The following is a 26,329-nucleotide window of genomic DNA, read 5'->3' as shown; positions in this document are numbered from 1 at the left end:
GAGAGCAATTATGGGCTTCTCCAAGTATGCCCATATCACTCCAACACTCCGCAGTCTGCATTGGCTGCCGATCAGTTTCCGGTCACAATTCAAAGTGTTGGTTATGACCTATAAAGCCCTTCATGGCACCGGACCAGAATATCTTCGGGACCGCCTCCTGCCGCACGAATCCCAGCGACCGGTTAGGTCCCACAGAGTTGGCCTTCTCCGGGTCCCATCGACTAAACAATGTCGTCTGGCGGGACCCAGGGGAAGAGCCTTCTCTGTGGGGGCCCCGACCCTCTGGAACCAGCTCCCCCCTGAGATTAGGATTGCCCCCACCCTCCCTGCCTTTCGTAAACTCCTTAAGACCCACCTTTGCCGTCAGGCATGGGGGAACTAAAACACCTCCCCCTTGCCCATGTTGTTTTGTTGATTGATTGACTGTGTGCCTGTTTTTTATATATACTGTTTTTTATGAGATTATTAATTTCAATTGGAACTGGATGGGTGGGCATTGGATTTGGTATTGTGTACTGTACTGTTTTTTATTATTGTTGTGAGCCGCCCCGAGTTTGCGGAGAGGGGCGGCATATAAATCCAATAAACCTAACCTAACCTAACCTAACCTAACCAAGCTTGGGGTCATTAGATTCTGCCCCCGGCCGATGAATGTATAGTGCATTTGTTGACTAATGGATATGTATGTATTTTAATCATTTTTTAAGTTTTTAGATGTAACTTTTAGTTAATTAATGGGATTTTGATATATATTAGCTTTTTTATATGTTGTGAGCCGCCCCGTGTCCCCAGAGAGAGACGGCATATAAATCCAATAAATTTAAACTTCCTTATACAATCTGCATTGGATTACACTTGAAAACATGAAAATATAGCTGGTCAAGAAAACAATAGAACTGGTAGTTACAGGTACATACTATTATTTCCAAGTAACATTGGTACTTGCTGATGCAATTCAAGATTCTGATTATGACCAATAAAAGCCTCCATGAACATGGGGCCACCTGTTTCTGTCCGATTAGCTTGCTCTCGCTCCTGTCAATGAAATAATCTCATATGTTGTGAGCCAAGAGATGTGGCTGCTTTGTTGTTGTACTTATCATATGGAATAGCACGTCCTTTGACATAATTGCCTGGCTGTTCTTGGGTTGGTAGATCTTGTGAACACGACTGGGTTGACTGACTTGAGGTGTGTGCAAATTGAGTTTGCTTGAAATTGCTGTTCTGTCCCAACATTGACATCCCCCCCATGGAATTAGGCACACACACACACACACACACACACACACACACTTATTCTACAACAATCAAGCATTTACTTCTAACATATTCTGAGTAGTGAGGCTGGGCTTTAAGTATGTTCGGTGCCAGATGCTAATTAGTGTCTCAACAATGAGTCACAGTCCAAGCATAAACCAAAATGAAAACAGGTCATTTCTTTGATCCCGTAGATCTCCTTCACAGACTTACTATGAGTTGGCAGGAAACCTGGATAAAATTAGTCCCAATTGCCAGTTTGTAAATCATCATTGAAACAATAATGTCCAAGAGAGAAAGTCCGAGTGAACAGCTGGAACAAAATGAAAGTTGACTGAATCATAATGTGACTAAGCCTTAAATAGTCTAAGGGCGTGGCCAATAGTTCTACATATCTATTCACACAGAGACCTCCTTGCTTAACCGTTCCTGCCTCCTAGCAGCTCTGCATGCCCTAGCATCAAAAAGAGGCTCCTCCTCTTCTCCTGAGTCACTTGTGCACCCTGGGAGGTGCAAAAGGCCCTAGTTAGCTTTCAGCCTCTAATCCCACATCCTCTCTGACCCCTTCGCTATCAGACTCCAGTGCCAGGTGCACAGGCCTATGGTACCATGGCACAACTGTCTTTCGATCCTCGGGATCCATGACCAGCTGCGTGGAATGCAGACGGGCCACAACAATTGCTTTATGCCTTATTTTGTGTAGCATTCAAATTCCTTGTTCAAATGTGTATGCTGCCATAAGTCATGTCATCTGTGGCAATATAAATCGACAAAACAAATAGATTTCATTTACCCATAATATACCTTAAAAATTTATATTTGTAAAAAATATAAATAAGGATGACCCTTGTCATTTGTGGTATTCCATTTCAGCTAAACAGCAAATAAGGCCATGGATAAGGGATAATATTGAAAAAGTACTAGATACATACAAATTTGCTGCAGATACATGAAATCACTTATTATGTTATCAAGAGTTGGTATGCATTTTCCTACCACAGATACATAAAGCAACAGATAATGGGACCATAGATAACAAGAGCTGTCTATATTCTAGAAGCTGACATTTTTCCCATTTATTTTTAATTCAAATATTTAAGTTTTTAAAAAAGGAACAAATTTTGGGCAGGGAGCCTGAGAAGAATCAATGAAGATGTTCACAGGCCTACCAGTGCCCACATATTGCCTTTCCCTGCCCTTAGGCTTCTGCTGGAAAACATCCCAGAATAGGTTCTGGATTGTGCTTCACATCTTCTATTTCATTTTATAATCCTAGGCTGCAATTTTACCATATTTAACTTAAGAGTGAGCCCTATTAAAATTCAGTGAAAACAAGTTCTACATAGAATTGCTTTTACTAATTGTTTTTAGTTGATGAAATCAAACCATCCCTAGCCTTTTGGGATTCCCCCCCCCCAGTCAAAATTGGGGTTTTTCTATGCTTGTATATGCTAGGCCTTGTCAAATATATTTTTAAATTCGGGAATATAATGATTATAACATGATATTTAATCAATTCATCAAAATGTGCCTTATTTTTTTTCCTTTCAGACTTACATTGGTTCCATTGTTGCCTCAGTTAACCCCTATAAAACAATCCCAGGTCTGTATGATCAGACCACGATAGAGCACTACAGCCGTCATCATCTGGGAGAGATTTCACCTCATATTTTTGCTATTGCTAATGAATGCTACCGCTGCCTATGGAAACGTCATGACAACCAGTGTGTTCTCATAAGGTATTTTGAATAATGTATGAATTACTCCAGTTTTTTGTTGCTGAATTGTCACTATATGTGGAATTCTTCATTGTTGAATATGCTTAATTTTTTTAAAAATGAAATACATGGAGATATAGCTTCATTACATGATCCCAATCTCTTCTTGAAGATAAACATCTTCACATCTAATATATGTCATACGGTCCATTCAATAAAAATTATGTTTCTAGCTTAATATAGTTTACTTTGGTCAATTAACTTAGACTTCATTTTGTTTTGACTTTGTCACTGAGTTATGTCATGCTGTGCAGAAGATTAATTTGTCACCACTAGTCATGAATAAGTACATTGATCAAAGAAAGACCTTTAAAAACAACTCATAAATAACAGCAGCAGTAATAATGAAATTCTTGAAAGTACAGTATTGGTTGGTTTAATCTCCTTAATTGATCTTGCTTATTTTCTTTACAGTTTAACCTAACCTCCACTTTCATTTAATGAGAATAAAATAGTGTGTCACTAGATCCTAATGTTCAGTGGTATTCTGAGATATGACATTTCAGTTATTGTATTAACGAAATGTTGCACTTGAGTTCCCTGCGTGTGTTAAGACACATGAAAGATCTTTATGTATAATCACTTATACTAGTAGCATATCGTGGATAGGGCTTTGGAAGAGCAGGTTGATAGAGACAGTTGCCTTGGACTCCCTGCTTTGAAAGAGTCTCATCTAAAAGAAAATGAATCAATTATAGCCTCAATAATTATTTCAGTATTCTGGGTCTCCATCAATACAGATCTTAGATTTCAGTAAAAAAAAATTAGAGAATTGCATAGGATGCAGGAAGAAGAACGATAATTGAATGAATATTGGCTTTTAAAGTTGGGGTATCTGAGGAAAACAAAAAGCCAAGAGGTATGAATCTCCCACTTCTCTGTATGTGAATGCAACACGAACCTATATATAAAAGGTTGGGGCTTTGACAGTACAGTTGTGACCATCATTGTAATTTTTGAGATGCTTCTCTTGTAGAGTCCTTGCCTCAAAGTCTTAACATATTTTCTTCGATAGGATTATTTAGGAGGCTGTGATAGTTCTGGGATCTCATTTGTATCATTAATAGTACACTGCTCAAAAAAATAAAGGGAACACTTAAACAATGAGAATATTTCATTCATTCAGATCTAGGATGTGTTATTTGAGTGTTCCTTTTATTTTTTTTGAGCAGTATATTAATGTTTTTAAAAAGTTAAATTTGATAGGTTTAAATATTTGTACTTTTAAAGTGCTATGCCACTTTTCAATATTTCTCCAGGGCAGCTTATAATAAACATATCCAAATGCCAGTGGGGATGAAAAGAATTACAGTTGGTTCTGAAAAGGCAATACAGTACAGTTGCTTGATACACCTCCCTAAGGAAGTGGTGTTGGGAGGCAATTCCAAAGTTGGGAGATTTTCATGAGAAAGGCCACCTCTTGAGTAATCGCTGAGCAGGATATCCCAAGCTGGTGTCATCTGTCTTCAGTCTATCACATTTAGATATCATTCATCTCAGTATCCAAATACAGATGCAGGTACAAACGCCTAAGACTTGTTTCCTTTAGATCAGGGGTCTCCAACCCTGACAACTTTAAGACTTGTGGACTTCAACTTCCAGAATTCCTCAGCCAGGAATTCTGGGATTGAAGTCCACAAGTCTTAAAGTTGCCAAGGTTGGAGACCCTCACTTTAGATAATATAGCCCCAAACTAAAAACTTTTAAGGCAACTTTAGTTACTACTAGAAATTTAGTTTTTCTAGGTTTTTTTAATTTTAATTTCACCATCCTTACCATATTCAGCTGTACCTCTCATCACTATTAGCAGTTCTGCCTGTTCTTGATCAAGATTGTTTTTCAAAAACTCCTCTGAATTTGGATGATAGCTATAGAGATTACGCTAATTTTTTAATCGTTTTATTTTTTAATGACTGGTTTAAATGTAGGGAGGTTGCTGCAGAGTATGGGCAAAAGCAGAAGACAGATGTTGTTGCCAGAGAAAGATGGGTGTGTTGAAACTGCCAAATGCGTCTTTCCAGGGAGAGCAGAAAATCTTTTCAACGGTAGCCCAATTTTTTGGCACCAGCTAATAAAACCTATTAGTGAATTATTTTATTGCACATTCACTAGGGACTGTATATCATTGTTTTCTATAGGTTCAGGGCAAACAATAAAGGTGATTGAGTATGTACTGCATTCTTAGCTGTCACACATCTGAATTGATATTGCCAGTGTTATTGATTGACTCAGTTTCTGCTGCTGCAGCTAGAAAGGGTCACTATCTCAATTTTTGAACCCATTTTACAAAATATTTTGAAAGCTTAGGAACAGCTTTCCTACAGAAGTTGTGAATGCTCCAACTCTGGAAGTTTTTAAGAAGATGTTGGATAACCATTTGTCTGAAGTAGTGTAGGATTTTCTGCTTAAGGGGGTTGAACTAGAAGACCTCCAAGGTCCCTTCCAACTCTGTGGTACTTGTTGTTGTGGTGGTGGTTGTTGTTATTATTATTAAAAATGCTTCTTTATGGCTTGCAAATTAGTGGATAAAAGGCTTTTGGGCAGAAATTTGCTTTAGGGGCTCTGACTTTTCTAGTCTGTTTAAAAATGAAAGAGATAATGAAACAGTGTTTTGAAGACATTGATGTTCAAATTTTGCAGGGCTTGCTTCCAAACAGAAATAAAATATCTTATCTTGATCAGGGCTTCATAGCACACTGATTTTATTGCTACAAATGAGGTGTTTCTGTTAATATTTATCCTATGCCATAATAGTATGGTTGTTGTAGTTATACTTGCTCTCCAGAATTGCAGTTATAATAAATAAATTGATTGGTTGGTTGGCTATAATTATACTCTATGTTAGCATAATTATTTTGTTTGGTCTTCAATAAGAATAGTAATGTAGTTTATGGCAATCGTAGCTATGTATTTGGTTGATTTCTCATTAAAGTCAGCAAACCCCCTCTAGTGGATCTGCTTGTTATTTGTCATCTTGTTGCAGGTCATACTGAATTTAGACCATGCTCTAATTACTATATAATTATAATGAGTTATTGGATTGTTGTTTTTAATTGAATTTTATTCCATTAAATTATTAGGAATGTAGTCCTCAGATCTATTGCTGTGTGGTATCCATTGTGTTATTTAAACTATATCTACAATTGGGCAATACCTTTATTAGAACTAACTGAACGGCCATGAAAATGTAATAGCTATTTCCTTCTTTGGGATTTTTCATCAGAACATATGGTGTAAATAGGAAAGTTACTCTACGTTCCTGAATAGCATTTGCAAAAAGTATTATTTTCATTAACTTTCAAAAATACATATAAGAGGCTAGGGGTTTCCTCAGAGTTTAAGCCATTACCATTGCTTTTACATCACGCTATCCCCTCTTACACAGTTAATATATTTACAACATAAATGTGGTTAACTAATGATCTCTGAAATGTTTCAAGCTTCACTTAACTCACTGGAAGGAGGGAGAGAAAATGACATTCTGGAGGGGATAAACTGCAGTTTGATGGTGTTGGAGATTGATATTCCTCGTGTCATATTTGATACAGGTTTTGTCTTATCCTTGTACATAGTCAGTACCCCTTGCAGTTGCTTATAATAATTGTTAATGAACAAGGCAGGTGATATAAGTAAAATAATTCAGATTTTTTTTAAAATTCTGAAGGAGCTAAAATTTAGGGGACTGTTGTAGCAGGAAGAAATAACTTACTGATGAAGTGATTATACTAAAGATAGTGGTTTATACTAAAGATATAGTCTGGAGTTGGGTTTTTGCCTCAAGCTATCCTTTGAAAAGCTTCAAACACTCCTGTTTTCCAACAAAAGCAAAAGGGAAACTTCCTTCTGGGGAATAATTAAGGGTTCTTGGGAAGATTTACTAAGTCATATCAAAATAAAAATGTTAATATGATGACTTCACTTGTAATTAGAACCTTACAGAAAAATCAAGCCCAAGGATTTATGTATGAAGTTTATTTGAAATAGACCGCTTTTTTTCCTTTTGATTGTGAAGCACACTGCTATTTAAAAATCACCTTTTCAACATATTAGGGGTTAGTGGGTCCCATGAGGAGTATAATAACATGTAATAACTTAGCCAAAGGGTGGCAAGAGAACAACACATCAGCATTGTGATGTACCATTGCTCTTTGCATCTGCAGCCAGCAGTAACACCAGGACAGTGCATCTGGTTGCTTATCTTAGGAATATTTGCTGCAGTACATTGTTTTTCCTGCTCCTTTTGTGTAGGATGCCAGGCATCTCTCACTTACAGTTTAGCACCATTGTTTAGGGAAAGGGCAGTTATTAAAACCTGATGTGAACTTACCATACAAGTTGTCCTTGATTTACTGTAAATCCATTTGCTTAACATAAACAATGTAAAAAAAAAAAGGTTGTAAAAATGGCACCGATCCTAGGTCAAAAGCCTTTTTCATAATGTATTTATCTACACCCATAAAATGCCCATCTTTTCATAAGGTATTTGGTCTGACTAACTGTAGACTTGTTTTCTTTTTTGTCTTCCAGTGGTGAAAGTGGTGCCGGTAAAACGGAGAGCACTAAGTTGATTCTCAAGTTTTTGTCTGCCGTAAGCCAGCATTCCTTAGAACTCTCTTGTATGGAGAAAATCGCTAGTGTCGAACAAGCAATTTTGGAGAGCAGGTATATATGCGCTGTAGCATTTCCTTAAGGAAAACACTAAACAAGACTTATGGAAGGAAGTTATTTCAACATAAGCTTGCCTGCTTGCTGATAGAATACAAAACTATTAGCAATATCAGAGAATACAAAACTATTAGCAATTTCAGAGATGAGTAGTTAAATTTATATAATCTAACTCCAATATAAGTCAGGGATGGTCAAATTCGCATCCCACAGGCTGTATGTATCATGTGCTGGTCATGCTCACCCCTGTTTTAGCGAAGGGGAGAAAAGTCACATGACACGATTTTGACATTCCTGATATAAGGAGATTTCCTAGGCAGTAGGCAAACTAGGAAATTAACTGAGTTATTGACAATTTAACAGATTGGAATTTATGTGTGCTATTTAAAATTTATTTCTCAATGCAAGTATTTTTAACTTTGGTAAAAACTATATGTTAATACAACAGTTTATACATTTTTTGGGGGGGGGGTGTTTGGTGAAATATATCTTCAAAAGATTGGTGTGGTATATCATAAAATAATCAGTAAGTTGGTTTCATGGCAGCATCCAGCTATAATTGGTCAAAGTATCTTTCATGCAATTTAGCAAGGCCAGAAAAGATGCCATTTCTGCTCAAGCCTGAATTGGCTTGCCCTATTAATTCACAGTTGTCAACCTATTGTTTAATATGTTGTGGAGATTCTTCCCAACATATTAAACAATATCTTCCCAACTACTCCACCAAGGGTTTGAGTAGGTCAACCTCGCTAGATGCGTGGCATCCTTCAGCAACAACTGCGTTCATAATTGTGCTTTTGGAGATATGCGGTGTTACAGTTCTTTCCAGTTACTTAGGCAGAAGCATGAGGAAAAGTGATAAACAATTTTTTATACATTGGTCCTGATTTTGGACAGAAGAACATATATCATGTATTACAGTTGAAAACTATATGTTCTGTGACCTAACACACCACTTTTCAGTGTGTATTCCAATGATGCTCTTCTTCTATTTCTTTATTATCTATTGTCATCTAATTCTCTCAACAGTAATAAACATGGTCATTTTTTTCATCACTGACCTAATATATATAAAGTATATCCACTTGTTAATCATTATCTTGCCAATCTTTTTTTTAGGAGCTATTGATTTATTTTTAACTACTCTTGGTAGTCTTTAGTAACTGAGTCTCCATGTCTCATTTAAAAGTTTTTTGATCAATATCCAACTTTCAGAGCTATAAATTACAATTGGCAAATCACTGCTTTAGCAATTCTCCACTGCAGCTGGAAGGAGAGTCCAACATGGGTAGTTAACCAATCTTATTGGTAGAGACTGAGTTAATTATTTACATATTAATTGGGTACCGCCCCCTTGTATCCCCCATGAGCTCAGTTTTAAAAACTCAGTCTAAGAGTAGAGACTTACTGAGTTTGATCTTGAGCTAATTAAAGCTAATAATTTATTTAAAAAATTCGTAAAAATAGTAAAAAAATATTTAAAAATGTTGTGAACCTGTTTAATCTTCTGCTTTGTTTTTCAGACACAGCTAGCAGCAGTGGAACAGTCAACAAGGGGTACCTGCCCTCCGTGGGCAGCACCCCCAACGATTCTCCTCAGGGGTTTTGTATTCCCCCCGAGGGAACACCCCGTAGAGGAGCACCCAGCCTGGGAGTCCCTGGCCTCCGAGGCCACACTAGGGCTGCCGGCCGAAGGTGGGGGGGTCCGCCCCCCCCACTGGGAGGCTTGGAATCGCTCTCCGAGATCGGCGCGGCGAGCCGAAAGAGCGATCAGCTGTTCGGCGGCTGGAAAGGAGCCGCCGCCGAAGCCGCCGCCGCCGGAGGAGAGAAAAAGCCGCCGATAACGCCGCAGGCGCTGCCGAGACAACGGCGCGACCGCTGAGACCACCAGGCGTTTTTCTGGACAGCGGAGGCGAGAGCCAGGGCGACCAGCCTGGCGGGGATCGCCATTGAGGCGGGCGCGGAGCGGCGAGCCCAGAAAGAGCGCGAAGCGCACGGGCGCCGCCATCTTGGCCATTCCGGCGCGAAAGCCGGAAATTCGGGCGGCAAAAGGCGCGAGAGTGGGTTATGAGCCCCAGTGCGCATGCGCAAGAGGCCAAAGTGCCGAGACGCCATTTTTAAGGTGACTTGCAAGGGCGTGGAGCCAAAAAGTTTACTGGTCTGCAATATTAGACTTGGATTATCCTCCAACTGTGAGTAAAATGGAAGAGAAGGCAGGAACTGACAAAAGCAGTTCCCCAGCCGCTAAGGATAAGGGCAAAGGGAAGGCAAAAGACAAGACAAAAGCCTCCCAATCTTCTAGCTCCTCATTGAAGGAAGCAGAAAAACGTATTAAGGCCCTTGAAAAGAAACTGGAAGCGGCCCTGCAGCCATCTCCTTCGGGACTGCCCCTTACACAGCGGCAGCAAATGACCCCTGAACAACTGACCTCCCAATCTCCCCTGGGGACCACTGGGGCCATGCTAACAGGGGACTGGTCGCCTGACAGACAATTTGTACCTATACCTCAGGCCATGCCATCACCTGGCACCTCTTGGAACAGACCGGGGTCTGCAGGGCACTCGGTCAGAAGCCTACAGGGACCTTCAGCTACGTTTACCCCTACGGCAGCAGGCTTAAGGGGTCCCTCTGGCCCTTGGCAACAGATGACACCTGACCTTCAGGAGCTCATTGCCAACGTATACTCACAGGGCATTGCTACGGGGGCACAACAAAGTGCGAAGCCCCCACAACAGGCTCCAGAAAGGAATACATGGACAGTACCGCCCCCTTCTGGCGTGGGGTCGCTGATGGAGGAACCACAGTTTGAGGAGAGTGACAGAGAATATGATTGGTCAGAGGACGAGACAATGCCGGAGCCGCCACCATCGGTGGGACTGTTTAAGCCCGCACTATTCAGGACCTTGCTCTGTAAGGCCAAGCAGGTGATGAACCTCGCAGCAGCGCCTAAGGCAACTGATCCTACTGACACAACAAAAACTTCTGAGGCACTCCTCAAGGAAGATCAGCCTGAGACTGAACACTTTCCGGCCTCTCACATATTTGTAGAAGGAGTTAAGCGGCCTTGGCAGCACCCTGCGGCTGCACAAGGGCCTTCAAACATCGAACGGAAGTTTTACACCTTCGACGAGGAGGTCGAAAAACTCCTGGAGTTCCCGCCGATTGACCAGCCAGTGGTGACTCTGGTGTCCAGCGCGCTGGTGCCTTCCGAAACCGGCGACAGCCTGAAACCCGAAGATAGGAAGGCTGAGATATTGCTGAGGAAGGCGCATCAGGTGTCTGGCTGGGGGTTCAGAGCGGCTGCCGCAGCATCATTCATCAATAGAGCATCCATCATGTGGCTGCAGGAAATGCAGGCCAGACTCGGACCTGAGGACGGACGACTCCGGCAGGACCTGAGCAAGCTGCGAGCGGCAGCGGAGTTCTCAGCAGACGCCACCCTCCATGCGGCGAAGTTCTCGGCTCGAAGCATGGCAACCACCATGTCGTCACGACGGCTTCTCTGGCTGCGGAATTGGCCAGCAGACTTAAAATCAAAGTGGAGGCTGGCCTCGAGCCCTTTCCAGGGTTCCATGCTCTTTGGGGAGAGTCTGGAGAAGGTCCTCATTGAGGACAGGGACAAAAAGAAAGTGCTCCCCAGGGCTAATAGGAGACAAGACCGCAGGTTCACACCATACACGAGGCGCCAGAACCCTCGCTGGGAAGCCAATACAGGTGCAGGACAGACCCAAAGATCCTTTGGTCAGGGTCAATACAACCAATACAATCAACCATCCTTTCGGTCCGATCGGGGATCTTTTCAGGACAGACCCCGAGGTTACCAACAATCGAGACGGCCATTTCGAGGAGGTAACCAGAGAGGCTTTCGTCGCTCCAAGTGACTCAGCCGGGATGCCAATAGGAGGGAAACTTCAGCATTACAGTCTCTCCTGGCATCACACATCATCCGACAAATGGGCCTTAGCCACTGTTTCACAGGGACTTCGACTGGAATTTGTCCAGTCCCCACCATCACGATTCCTTCATTGCCCCGCAATACGGGACTCACAAAAGAGACTACAACTCCGAGAGGAGATAAAGCATTTATTGGACATTCATGCTATAGAGCCGGTGCCCCGACAGGAAGAGGGCAAGGGGTTCTATTCAGTGATCTTTATAGTGCCCAAGGCCTCAGGAGGCTGCCGGCTCATACTAAACTTGAAGCAACTGAACGTTTTCATAAAGTACAGGAGGTTTCGAATGCACTCCTTACAAACAATTATAGCATCCATACGCTCCCACGATCTGTTAACATCAATAGATCTCAAGGAAGCGTACCTCCATGTGCCCATACATCCAGGTCATCGACGGTTCCTCCGCTTCTGCGCCGAAGGGGAACATTTTCAGTACAGGGCCATGCCATTCGGCCTCTCCTCGGCCCCGCGAACCTTCACAAAACTGTTGGACATTTTGACGGCAGACCTGCGCCAGAAATCTGTTCGGCTGATGGCTTACCTGGACGACATAATCGTTTTGTCCAGGTCCCCATTGGGAGCCAGGAGGGACTTAGACAGGACAGTGCAATCACTGGTATCTCACGGTTTCACAATCAATATGGAGAAAAGCCACCTGTCTCCCACCACCAGATTACTCCACCTTGGAGCAGTCATAGATACCATATCAAACACGGTATCTCTCTCTCCGGAGAGACAACGCACAATACGACAACTAATCTCCAGCATCCGACACGACAGGAGAGTTTCCCTGGCGTTATTATCCAAAATCCTGGGGACCTTGGTGTCGGCCATCGGCATCGTTCCCTGGGCAAGACACCACATCAGGGACCTACAGTGGTTCTTGCTCCCAGCACAGAGGGCCCGGAGGAGCCACTGCAACAGGAAGGTCCGGGTTCCAAGGACAATCAGAGAGTCCTTGGAATGGTGGACGTCACCAGCCTTAAGCAAGGGTTCCACCTTCCGACTCCAAAGCCCAGTAACCCTCACGACGGACGCCAGCCTTTTTGGATGGGGCGCACACATTGGACACCATATGGCCCAAGGCCTCTGGTCGGACAGGGACTTGGAGCCGGTCAACATCAATTTCCTCGAATTGAAGGCAGTGTTTTTGGCCCTTCAAGCGTTCACCCCACTAGTGCGGGACAGACACGTGCGGGTCCTGACAGACAATGTTGCGACCAGGGCCCACCTGAATCATCAGGGGGGCACGAAGTCACAACGCCTCATGGCAGAGGCCAACCGTCTATTCAATTGGGCCGAGACCAACTTGGCATCCTTGTCGGCCGAGCATATTGCTGGCATCAGCAACACTCAGGCGGACTGGCTGAGCAGGGCCATTCTAGATCCCTCAGAGTGGAGATTGGATCCCGACATCTTCCAGCAGCTGACACACAGATTCGGCATGCCATCCGTGGACTTGTTTGCAACCCAGCGGAATACCCAACTTCCCAGGTTCTACACACGTTTTCCGGACCCAGCGGCAGAAGGGACCAATGCCCTTCTTTCCCCTTGGCCACCGGGTCTACTTTATGCCTTTCCTCCCACCAGTCTCCTGCCCAGGGTGGTGGAGAAGATAATAGAGGAGAGAGCGGAAGTGCTATTGGTGGCACCTCACTGGCCTCGACGCCCTTGGTTCTCCGACCTCGTGGCACTATCGGTGTCTACACCGTGGAGGATTCCGGATCGGATCATCGCCCTCAGCCAGGGGAACCTTCAACATCCGGATCCCCAGTGGCTACATCTAACCGTGTGGCACTTGAGAGGAGCAGGCTGAGGCAACAAAAGCTACCAGAGAAGGTCATTGATACAATACAGGCAGCACGTCGCCCTTCGACGTCAAGAATATACCAAGCAACTTGGCAAGCGTTCTGTAAGTTCTGTGACCAGCACCGTCTGAATCCAAGGGAGACATCAGTTATTCCGGTGTTGGAGTTCCTACAGCAAGGAATAGACCGGGGGTTAGCCCCTAACACTTTAAAGAGGCAGGTGGCAGCCCTCGCCACTATGATACAAGTTCCAGAGGCACGCTCCTTGACATTTCACCCGTGGGTGAGGGACTTTCTACGAGGAGCTACAAATAAACATAGCCCGCCAGTCCGGAGGTTTCCGTCATGGGACCTCTCGTTAGTTCTCAAAGCATTGACAAAGCCACCTTTTGAGCCGTTGAGGACCATATCTCTCCGACTGTTATCCATTAAAACAGCTTTTCTGGTCGCAATTACCTCCGCACGCAGAGTGTCGGAAATAGCGGCCTTATCAGTCAGACAGGACCTCTGTATCTTTTACCCAGATAGGGTTGTACTAAGACTGGATCCCACCTTTATACCAAAGGTAAACTCTACATTTCATAGGAAGCAAGAGTTGATACTTCCTGATTTTTGTACTCATGGGAACCACCCATCGGAGTTGCGATGGCACAAAATAGACGTCAGGCGAGCCCTGAAGATATACATCAGGCGTACGGAGACGTTCAGGAAATCTGAGCAATTGTTCATATCATTTTCACCTCACAAGATGGGACTTGGACTATCCTCCAAATCTATTAGTCGATGGCTCAAGGAGTGTATCACGGAGGCTTACAAGGCTAGAAACCAGACCCCACCATTGGGACTGACGGGTCATTCAACACGTAGCGCGGCCACGTCTGCTGCCTGGGCCACGCAAGCATCCATCGAGGATATCTGCAAGGCCGCAACATGGGCGGCCCCTACCACCTTTGTTAAACATTATAAGTTGGATTCGTTTGCTTCAGCGGACGCAGCGTTTGGAAGGCGTGTTTTGTAACGAGTTTGTGCCTCCACGACGTCCCTGACAAGACCTTCTCCCTCCCATGGGCCTTAATCTTTGGCATATCCCATGTTGGACTCTCCTTCCAGCTGCAGTGGAGAAGGACCGTTGTACCTACCTGAACGGTCTTCTCGCTGCACTGGAAGGAGAGTCCAAACCCACCCGGCACTGCAGAAGTTCAGGGACGCCGGTGTTGGGAGGCCCTTGTTGTTGTTGGTTGTTGACAATAAATATTGGTTATCCTCTTACATTGTCTTCGTTTTTAAAACTGAGCTCATGGGGGATACAAGGGGGCGGTACCCAATTAATATGTAAATAATTAACTCAGTCTCTACCAATAAGATTGGTTAACTACCCATGTTGGACTCTCCTTCCAGTGCAGCGAGAAGACCGTTCAGGTAGGTACAACGGTCCTTTTGATCTTTGTTGTCACGGAGATGCCATCTTGAATAGTTTTATCTAAGTTGATCATTACTTAGGGCTATATTTTTCTATTTCTATAGCACAATATATATCTATATTTATACTTCTTCATATAGAAAGCAAAATGTTGCTTACGCCAAGAATTAGTACATTTTAGTACAATAGTTTCTCTTTGCATCATTGTACTTAATCTAGGCCATGGTATGTTATATTATGTTTATTATATTTTTTGTATTATATTCTGGTTCTTTGTTGGCATCTGCTTTCTTTAATGTTCCAAGTTTAACCCATTTATTTTATATTAAGAATTTACTGTCTGTTCACAATTTGTGCCTGGAAATATCCTAGCTGACTGGATTGCATTTCTCTATTTCTGTTACCTTATATATAGTTTGTATGATTCCAGTATTGATCATCTGGTGATATTCAAATGTTCAGCATTTCTATATTGCTTGAAGTGGAAGCAGATATTGAGAATAAAATAATTTGCTTCACAAAACCTTATCATCTTAACACAGTCCACTTTTCTTTAGTTTTCCAAATTCAGCATTCCCACCACCAGTCTTTCCTGCTTGATACTAAATTTATTATCTTGTCCGATTCAACAAGGAAGTGTCATTTACCTTATGTCTTACTAAGGTGATAGTAAGGTGATTGATGTTTATGCTCTACCCACTGTTTCTGTCATTAATTGGGTTACAGTTCAGTATTTACCTATGTGCTTGTTAATATGATTGCCACCACATTTCTTCAAGTCTTGAACAAGGTTTCTTGAACAATGAATGATTGAATGATGAAAAATGAACATAATTATCTGAATTAAAGCAGGAATGTGGACATGGCAAATGTCTCAGAAGGGAGCGTCTCTAATTTCTTGCGCTATAAAGACGATGCGAAGAAATTTTCAGACTTGCAAAATTTTATTAATGTAACCATACAATAAAGTAGAGCTAGACCTTCTGGATGAGCTTCTTACCTATATTTGTTTATTTATTTATAAACCAAATTTAAATAATGTCCACCTCACAGAGCAACTTCTTGTTTGGACTATTTTGCTATGCTAACACGCCAAGAGATTTCCTTCTTCCCCCTTTCCTGGTATATTATTTCTTCAAGGAATATTTAAAAACATATTAGAAGCTCATGACTTGCTTGAGATGACTTGATGTGTTTTATACTGTGAATAGATCTTTTTAAAACATTCGTGTTGCAATATTTTCATCAATAAGATTCATTATAATTTTTATGGGACTCATAAACACTGAATAACTTTGTCTTCTTTTTTTGCAGCCCAATTATGGAAGCATTTGGTAATTCAAAGACTGTTTACAACAACAACTCTAGTCGCTTTGGAAAATTTGTTCAGCTGAACTTCTGTCAGAAAGGCAATATTCAGGGAGGAAAAATTGTAGACTGTATCCTAAATTTTTTGTGCCTTGTAATTATTGTATATGTACATATATATAAGGCAGCTTGTCTATTTTATTCCAAAATTGCACATTAGAACATTAGAACATTGGAAACTCTGAAAAATCCTCTTCTTTTTCTTTCATGGTTCAAGGTAGGAAACTGTATTGAAAACATGTTTTAAAATGTACATTTTTATTTTTCTGTACACCTTCAGAGTAGTAAAACTTTTCAAACTTAATGATTAGATGACAACTTTTGTCTAGGGAAAACTAAAATACAGCTGTATGTTCAGCTTTATAAATCAAGTAGATAATCCACTCGATTCTATTGTGCAGTGTGTCAATGAGTGAGTGATTAATTTGAGCCAGGTTTGCTCTATTTAATCCTAGATATGTTCCTTTTTTTCAGTCAGTGTTGGTCCTGCTGCCTGGATCAGTATTAGTGTAGAAGTAACTAATCCTTTTAAAGTGGATTTATTTTTCTGGGTTTTTTAAATATTGCCAGAAAGATTGATAGTACCGTACTAATTCTTCATAGCAAACAAAAGATACACATAAGAGAGAGAGAGAAAGAAAAAGGGAGTTTTACATATTATGTTGGGATCTGTTTTTTGTATAATTTACTTAATTATTTTACAAATATATTTTCATTGCCAGACATTAAGCTCAGCTGCCAATATACAGATAGTCATTAATATTTATATATAACAAATGACGTTTTAAAATTAAAGAAAACTAATAAAAATAAATGTTCTTCTGAATAAATATACTAACAAAAATAATATATAGATTACATTTCTTACAAGTTCAACTGAACCATTTTGTTCCTTGACCTATTCACTTGATGCCTCCTAAAGATTTATTAGAAAAGGTAACTTACTTTTTCCCCCTAATACTTTTTTTCCCTAATACTTTACATTAAAAATGTAAAAGAGTTTGCTCAATATATTTCTAAACGTTTTGTCTCATAGAATCGAGTAGTAAGGCAAAATCCAGGAGAGAGGAATTATCATATATTCTATGCCCTGCTGGCAGGGATTGAGGGAGAAAAGAAAGGTGGGACTCTGTTTTGTATTTAAACAATGGCTATTTCCAAAAGAAATTACTGTTTGTCAGAAAACATTCTTTTCATTTTTTTAAATAGTCCTTGTTAATTTTCCTATATTAAAAACACAAATACAAAATACAAATGCAAAAAAAAACCAAGGCAAAGAAAAATAAATAAAAGTAAAAAAATAAAACAAAAATCAAATTGAACAAATACAGAATATATACAAATTATACAATATATATTTACAGTATTTCATGTCAATATATATATATATATATATATATATATATATATACATACATACATACATACATACATACATACATACATACATAAACATACACACACACACACTACTTTTCTACTTCACCATTTAAATTGGTTCATGTTTTTTGCCATTAGTGATTTAACCTTTAGTTTCATATATACACGAATATTTTATCATTCAGGTTTTTATTTTTTCTGTTTCTTACTTGATTCCTAATTTCTAGCCAATTGTAAAATCTATTCCAAATTCTATAATAGTCCGACTCCTCTTTTTCTTTTAATTCCATCGTCATCCTATCCATTCCGGCACATTCTAAAATCTTCAGAAAACATTATTTGTCCACATGATGATAACAATCATGAACATGTGAACTCTTTCCTGCTCATGCTGTAAATCCTGTTAAACATGAGAAGCTGAATCATGAGGGAATAGCAACAGGATAGATAATTTCTTGAATAGAGTAGAAACAGTATAGGAGGTAGCTTTCTTGTAAAAGGGGAGACAGGAGAATATGCTAGTGTACTTATGGTGTCCACATAACATTCTATAAAGACATTGAGTGCCAAGAACCTATATCACTGTCTATAACATATATAAGACATAACATTGTTATTTGGTGGGCAGCCTATTATATTTATTTCCATACTTCAGGTGCATTTATAAAGCAATGTTAACAATAATTGAAACAAACTTTGATGCACGCACACATATTAGAGTCAGGTTCTCCAGGCTTTGGGAGATAAATGCTAATGTATTGATTGGGGTTTATGCAGATATTTCACCTGTTGACTGTTGCATGGCTTCTTCAGTGCAGCAATTCCAGCAATATTGAGGGTCTCTGTAGGAGTTGCTGTGGGTCAGTTGTCCTATCTGGGTGGTGGATCATACCCAGCTCAACAAGCAAGTAAGGCAGACTTATCACAGTAGATACAATACCATTTCCAGCATCCATTTAATTGGCACCTCCCAGGAATACCCTAATCACCTGAGTTTAAACCTTACAAAGATTGCAGTTGCAACCCCTACTTCTGAACTGTTTCAGTAAGATAATCTTGCTGAGATGTTGGGGGTGAGGGGGGAGGACGTCTATAGAAAATTCTGTCAGTATTTTTATACTGATCTCCAGAACAACATCAATGTCTGAGTTCTTTATTTCAAGAAATCTATACAAATTCTGATTGTTACTTCTCTTGAATATTAGATTTAGCATGATAGAAATGTTTTTCCTCTATTCAGATGCATTTTACCTATCTGCACCTGAGAACTATCACTACCTGAACCAGTCTGGATGTGTAGCAGACAAGACAATCAATGATGCAGAAACATTCAAAGAAGTCATTGTGAGTTTGACCAGTTTTTTCATCCTTTCCCTTCAAGGTCCCATCAAGGAAAGCCATAGAAGAGAATATCTATTGAATATTCTCCAAAAGAATATGTGTAGCTCAAGGTTGAATTGTAGAGTTATTGGTACTCTTAGTTTAATTCGCACCCTCCAATTCTCTGATCTGGGCCCCAAGGGAATTTTAATGTTAATATTTATTATTTTACTTATAGCCTGTAAGCAAACTATTGGCTGGGGAAGGCTATGGGACTCACTTACCTGGGACTAAGTCACACGGAACTCAGTGGAGCCTGTTTTCAGTTACGCAGGCATAGGCCCTCTTTTGACATGGGGCCAGGCCAGCTTAATCAAGCCACTGTTTGGGGGTTGCCGGCCTGGTCCGTAAGCGCTGTTTCTGCTGGGCACTCACATCGAATGTTGTGGAAGGAGGTTTTAGGGTACCATTCAAAGCTTTTACCCAGCTGCAGAAGATGCTCCTCCTTATCCAGCAGCAGGTTCGCCACGCCATTCATGGCTACCATGGTGCCCACAGTCACCCAGCCCTGCCTAGCCACCTTCTCTTCCAGGCTCAGAGCAGCGTGCAACTGGGAAAACGGGTGCGTCTGGAGGAATTGATCGCAAGGGACCATGCATTTTCCCCGGGGTCACACATGCCTCCCTGGCATCGCTCTGCCCCCCCCCTCCCAGTGGGGTGTGCTCCAGTATTTGAGAAGCACTGGTTTAATTGCTTGCAGATGGGTGCCTAATGATGGCGATAGATTTTTATTCTGATCTTAATCTCTTTTCCTTGCAACACAACATTGAAATAGCAAGAAATAAGAAAAGACTTCATGTGGCCAAAACCATTTGGAGAAACATGTCCTTCTGAAGAGACGTTTTTGAGATTCTTCATGTATGGGAGATACTTGAATGACATGTGATACTAACGAGCACAAAGGCTTAGCCATATTGTGTATCTCTTTTCTAGATGGCAATGGAAGTGATGCAGTTCACCACTGAGGAGGTACGAGATGTTCTTAGGCTCCTTGCTGGCATTTTGCATCTTGGCAATATTGAATTTATTACAGCTGGCGGAGCACAGGTGTCCTTCAAAACAGGTAAAAAAATAGCTATTTTCTAATTATGAATATCTATGTTCTGTCTTTCTAGTTCAAATTCTGAGAAATTTAAATTAGGACTTAGGATAAATTTCAAAATTAGTTTCAGTTAACTCTTTAATCCTCTAGATCTGTTTTTCATTGACATGGATTGACTCTGAAATGTAATATAGATAATTTGGAGAATGGCATTATATAAGAAAAAGATTGTATTGAGGGGAAGCAATACTTACAAATGGCAAATTGGTTATTAGGTTTTTTTATCTTCACAAATTATGCTACTGTATTTTTAGTAGCTTTTTCTGTTACTATGGTTTGTTGCTCTATTGTTCTTAGCTTTGAATAGATCTGCGGAATTACTTGGGCTGGACTCAACACAGCTAACTGAAGCATTAACACAGAGATCAATGATACTCAGGGGAGAAGAAATTCTAACACCTCTTAATATACAGCAGGTAAAATCTAATTCTTTTAGAATGTTTTTGTGTATAGTATTTAGGATCTCTGAAAGATCTCATTTTTTAATTTCTACTATGGCAGAGTTTCCAGAAATCTAAATAGTATGCATGCCCAAAAGATACTGTGTTTAAAATGAAAAAAATCTGCTATTGGTACTCTTACAGAGAGAGAACATTACAATAAAGTCTAGGGCAGGTCATTCCACTCCTGGTGAATGGCACTTAGCTTCATGTAGAAATATCAGCTCTGTTCAGGAAGGAAGATTATATTTCATTGTTTAAAATTATAATGGCCTCAGAAAGGGTGGTTTACAGCCTGTAAAACACTTCTGCTTGTTGTAAATATCCCACACACAGTGGTCACATGACTGCATTTCAGGCACTTGGCAATTGTCTCACATTTATGAGTGGTTACCCAGTACCCTTTGATCATGTGATCCTTCTTTGTAATATTTTCTTCCCCAGAAACTCAGTGGGGAAGCTGGCAGAAAATGTTACCTATGGAGGGAATGGACAGGTGAACTCTTCAGGATTTCATCTCTATCCCTGAAGCACCTCAAAGGATTTTCCCTGTGTGCACAGAGAGGGACTGAATTGCTTTGGTGGGCTGCAGAAACTTTTGAGAACAAGAGCTACCTGCCTTGCAAAGCTGAAATCCTCCTGGCAGGCATCCCTTTTAGTCAGTCTGCTTAATGATTGCGACCAGGAGTGCCGGGATTATATTCATTGATTGAAGCAGTCAAGTGGACATCTTGCTTAATGACTGCTTTCCTCAATGGCTGAGATTCCAATCCCAATTGTAGTCATCAATCAAGGATAGGAAGATAGGAAAAATGTGTATCTATTTGGCAGCAGTTAGGGGAGAGGGGAAAAAAGAACCAAGAGTTAATCAATTAAGAAACTAGAACATGAATTCTAATCTTTCCTTAAGAAAACTGCAGGGACTGGTCCAGGCACTCACCAAGATTCAACACTGTTTCTCAGGAATAGAATAGAACAGAACAGAATAGATTTTTTATTGGCAAAGTGTGATTGGACACACAAGGAATTTGTCTTAGTGCATATGCTCTCAGTGTACATAAAAGTAAAGATATGTTTGTCAAGAATCATAAAGTAAAACACTTAATGATAGGTGGGGTACAAATAAGCAATCAAATCATACTAGGAACTGGTCAATATAAATCTTAAGGATACAAAAAAGACAATCTGAATTGGATAAAATAATCCTAGGACAAGATTAAAAAATATTATTAAATAATCAAGAAGAATCAGATTTTTATAAAATTTGGGAAAGGATTTATATATGGTTGAATAAAAAGAATACTAAATGAATGGAATAGAAAGAAATATATATATGAATTGATTCTCTTACAAAAGTTTTAATATATGAAAAAATTAAAAACAAATTCTCTTTTTTATATTCTCTGTATTGATCCTACAAATTCTAGTGTTTTCTTTTCGGTATTAGAAAGACTTCTATTTTGAGTGGGGCAATTGTAGCCCCTGTATATGTTCAATGTTTGTTTGTTTTGTTTGTCTTTTTATGAAAAATTAATAATTGAAAATTATATAAATATTTATTGAACTACAAAATGGAAGAGTTCATAGTTAAAGGTAACATACATAACTGGATTAGGAAGTTTGGTTACAATGTTAATCTAGATAAATGGGACATAATTTGGTCAAAGAATTATAAATTAACAAAATCAACGGCATATAGAGAGAATCTTTATAAGATGTATTACAGATGGCATCTTTCACCTGCAAGATTAGCTCAGATGTATCCAAAATTAAAACCGCAATGTTGGAGATGTAAGGAAAAAATGGGAACATATTATCATGTTTGGTGGACTTGTCCAATGATTTAAAAATTTTGGATAAAGATATAAAGATGGTTATTCAACATACTTAAAGTCAAAGTAGTTATGAAACCCGAAGCATATCTGTTAGGAATTATAGATCAAAAACTACAACAGGATAAATATTATTTAACAATACATGTACTAACAGCGGGCAGAATGGCAATAGCACAAAGTTGGAAGCAACCAAACGTACCAGATGACTCTTAATTTTTTTTTTGACTGTGCAGAAGCAGACGCACTAACTCTAAAATTAAGAAATAAAGAAGACACCGATTATTATAAAATTTGGAATTATTTCTATGAATGGTTTGCAAAAAGGAAAGAAAACTAAAATCACAATAGATGTAATAATACATTATCCATAAAAATATTTTTTCTTTCCTTTTTTATTTTTTATTTTGAAAAAACAATTAATTCTATTATATATATATATGTAATATATGTATAGAATAAATATTTGTTAAGATATTAAACATTCAATATAAATTTAACATAAAGTGGTAAGAAAATAGTAGATTTATGGACAAGATAACAATAACCAAGACAAGTAAAAGGACACCGAATATCCAGGCCAGAAGATGAAAATATTTCATATTAATTTTATTGAATGGATATAAATAACATTGATAATAGTAATAGAGAATGATTTATTTTTTTTCTCCTCACAAAGTACGAAGTATAATTATAAGTTTATATATTGTTCTTAAATGTTTGTTGTTGGTTTTTGTTGGTTTTTGGATGTTTGTATTTTTGTATTGTATTGTCTTTTTTTGTTTTATATATTTTTTTTAAAGAAGAAATTTAATAAAAACTATTTTAAAAAATAAATTGTAAGGATACATCAATAAAGTTACAGTTATTAGTGGGAGGAGATGGGTGATGGGAATGATGAGGAAATAGCAGCAACAAAATGAGAAAGAAAACTTAGTTCTGAAGGAAGTAATAAAGTATAGGGATATATATTTAATTGCTTGGCATGTTTCTTAGAAACATTACTTTGAGGAATGCCATCGGGTCATAAAATAATCTACTTTTTATTATCAACCACCAGGCTATAGATAGCCGAGATTCAGCAGCTATGGCACTTTACTCCCAGTGCTTTGCCTGGGTTATTAAAAAAATCAACAGCAGAATCAAAGGCAAGGACAACTTCAAGTCCATTGGCATTTTAGACATTTTTGGATTTGAAAATTTTGAGGTATGTTCCAAGCTGATGCTTTTATGCTTAAACATCATTCTTTTTTCTCTTGCATCACTTGACTAAGAATGTCAGTTACTTATGATTTGTCTTTTTTCCAGGTTAATCGTTTTGAACAGTTCAATATTAACTATGCAAATGAAAAACTTCAGGAATATTTCAACAAGCACATTTTTTCATTAGAGCAATTAGAATATAGTAGGTAAGAATGGTTAAATGTCATTTATTTCCTCTGCCATAGCTTGAACATTTGTGTTAATCCATTTGTTTTTCAATCTTAGCTTAGTTCTTTTAGAGATTTGATTCCCCATAAAATTCATTGTAACATTATTGTAAAGGATGCATGTTTTCATCCAACTTTCTTTTGGACAGTCAAAACAGTTTGTGCAATTTAATAAAATCTCTTTCTTTGGTTTTCTTAGAGAAGGACTCCAGTGGGAAGACATTAACTGGACAGATAATGGGGAATGCTTGGATCTTATTGAAAAGGTAAATATATGAGTAGTCTCAAATTTAAGGGAATTTGTGTGTGTGTGTGTGTGTGTGCATGCACACGCACGTTCGCGCATGCACATACATAGATTTATACATAATGTACATACATACACACACATACTTAAAAACAGACTAGATGATAGAAGCAGTGTTACTATCCAAACTCTGACCCTTTTCTGAATTATAACACTATATGACAAATATATTCGGTATACACAAACACATACACGCATATGTACTGAGAGAGAGAGAGGCATAAATATAACATATTTCTATTGTATCTTGATTGTTTAGAAACTTGGTTTGTTGGCTCTCATCAATGAGGAGAGCCACTTTCCTCAGGCTACAGATAAAACCCTGTTGGCAAAATTACACATTCAGCATGCAGTAAGTAATGTTCTTTTCATTTGTTTATTAATTCCCTGCATTTCAAATGCAGTGCTAAAGTAAATTTTGATCGTTGAAATTCTAGATTTTTACTGAGCTAATTTATTTATTAAGTTAAAATATTTATCTATTAATGCTTGAAATTAATAGATCAAGATACTTTTGTCAATGCATCTTTAATTTACATCTTTCCTGAAAGAGATTTTAATTTTACACAGTGCTTACATAGCTATTATGTTTTGGAGCAATGTTTAAAAAGTCTAATAATTAAATGTGGCAGATTTTGTTTTAAAAAAATCATCTTTCAGCAAATTCTGAGAAGCATAGTTCGAGAGAAAATTATTGTTTTTTTAATATTTTATTATTTATAAATAAACAGGTTTGACTTATTTTTGTTCTTCTTATCAATAGAACAATACTTTTTATGTGAAACCAAGAGTTGCTGTCCACAACTTTGGAGTGAAACACTATGCTGGGGAGGTAATCTTTTTTCCTATGTTTATTTAAATTCTTCTAAATAGTGTTTTAGGAGCAGCTTAGTTTTGTCTCTTACAACAACTTACAAATTAAAAGAAGCTTTGAATTATGTGAGAGCCAGTTTGGTGTAGTGGGTAAGGTGCTGGTTAGAAAGAGCACGAGTTTGAGACTTGCAAGAAAGCTGGTTGAATGACTTTGAACCACTCACTCATTCTCAGCCCAACCAAGGTCACAATTGTTGTTATGAGCCAAATAGGAAGAGCAGAAGATTGGTTATGTTTGCCAACTTCAGTTATTTATAAAGTAATAATGGTATAAAAATTAATAAATAAATATTTTCCTCTTCCTTATGATAGCGCCTCTTTGAGAAATTGTTAAGATTCACATATTATTCTTTTTTTTTACTTTTTCAAATAGGTTCAGTATGATGTAAGAGGAATTTTGGAGAAAAACAGAGACACCTTTAGGGATGATCTTCTGAACTTGTTTCAAGAAAGCAGGTATGCCAGTAGAGTAATTGGTAGATCCTGACCTTGTTGAGATGTTAAAAACTAAAGGTTCAGAAGGAAGGGAATATGGGGAAAATGTAGAATTCAGTTCTAAACTATCTTTTTGGCACTCTATTTATCCTTTAGAATATACTTTGTATATTTGAAAGTACTGCATTTCTAAAGGAAAGACAAATATAATATATTTGCCATCATATGGAGCTTATGTTTCTGCATATACAGTAGTCCCTCGCTATACCGCGCTTCACCTACTGCGGCTTCACTTCATCGCGGGTTTTCAAGAAATATTAAGGAGAAAAATCATTCACGGATCTTCGCTGGTTCGCGGGTTTCTGAGGAAGTCGATCGGCAGATTTAAACAGCCCGCCGAACTCGATCGGCAGGTTTTTCAAAAAAATATATCTAAAATTGTAAATACTGTATTTAAATACTGTATCTAAAATAAATACTCTGTGGGAAGGGTTTATAAACAGTTAAAACAATGAAAACTTACCAAACAATTACAATATAAATACTTAAATAAGTACTCTCAGTCGATAAATTCCCCATCGCGGATTTCACCTATTGCGGCCGGGTCTGGAACGTAACACCAGCGATAGGTGAGGGACTACTGTATTTTGATTAGTCAGATAGATGTCAAACCTATGTCTTTCCTACATGATGGAAGGGAGTTAATTTTATGAATGATTTGCCAATATTATGCTATGTTGCAAGTCAAGGGAATGGGCTTTTTGCTAGAATGATATTCAAATTCTACTTTAACTATTTTTACCTTTCATGCAGTTTTCTTAATAACATTGCATTTTAAAAGATATCCTGAAGCATGAAAGATACCAGTTGTCATTTTGACTTCAGAAGAAACAACCAAATG

The 26,329-nt window shown here is 39.0% G+C and overlaps 1 protein-coding gene across 1 annotated transcript in view; it reads left to right on the top strand.

Moving 5' to 3' along the window:
* MYO10 (myosin X) overlaps window positions 1-26,329 on the top strand; it is a 177,513-nt gene that overhangs the window by 77,813 nt on the left and 73,371 nt on the right. The window contains exons 4-17 of the mRNA XM_070747109.1: window positions 2,809-2,996; window positions 7,563-7,697; window positions 16,196-16,320; window positions 17,172-17,185; window positions 17,286-17,370; window positions 18,870-18,973; window positions 19,943-20,072; window positions 20,409-20,527; window positions 23,444-23,590; window positions 23,692-23,792; window positions 24,013-24,079; window positions 24,380-24,472; window positions 24,884-24,952; window positions 25,367-25,449. Coding sequence (XP_070603210.1) covers window positions 2,809-2,996; window positions 7,563-7,697; window positions 16,196-16,320; window positions 17,172-17,185; window positions 17,286-17,370; window positions 18,870-18,973; window positions 19,943-20,072; window positions 20,409-20,527; window positions 23,444-23,590; window positions 23,692-23,792; window positions 24,013-24,079; window positions 24,380-24,472; window positions 24,884-24,952; window positions 25,367-25,449 — 1,460 coding nt within the window. The remainder of the gene's footprint in view (window positions 1-2,808; window positions 2,997-7,562; window positions 7,698-16,195; window positions 16,321-17,171; window positions 17,186-17,285; window positions 17,371-18,869; window positions 18,974-19,942; window positions 20,073-20,408; window positions 20,528-23,443; window positions 23,591-23,691; window positions 23,793-24,012; window positions 24,080-24,379; window positions 24,473-24,883; window positions 24,953-25,366; window positions 25,450-26,329) is intronic.

Source organism: Erythrolamprus reginae, chromosome 3 (genome assembly GCF_031021105.1).
Source record: "Erythrolamprus reginae isolate rEryReg1 chromosome 3, rEryReg1.hap1, whole genome shotgun sequence".
Classification (NCBI taxonomy): Eukaryota; Metazoa; Chordata; class Lepidosauria; order Squamata; family Dipsadidae; genus Erythrolamprus; species Erythrolamprus reginae.
Note: the sequence above shows the minus strand (reverse complement) of the source record. Positions and strands in the feature narration are given on the sequence as shown.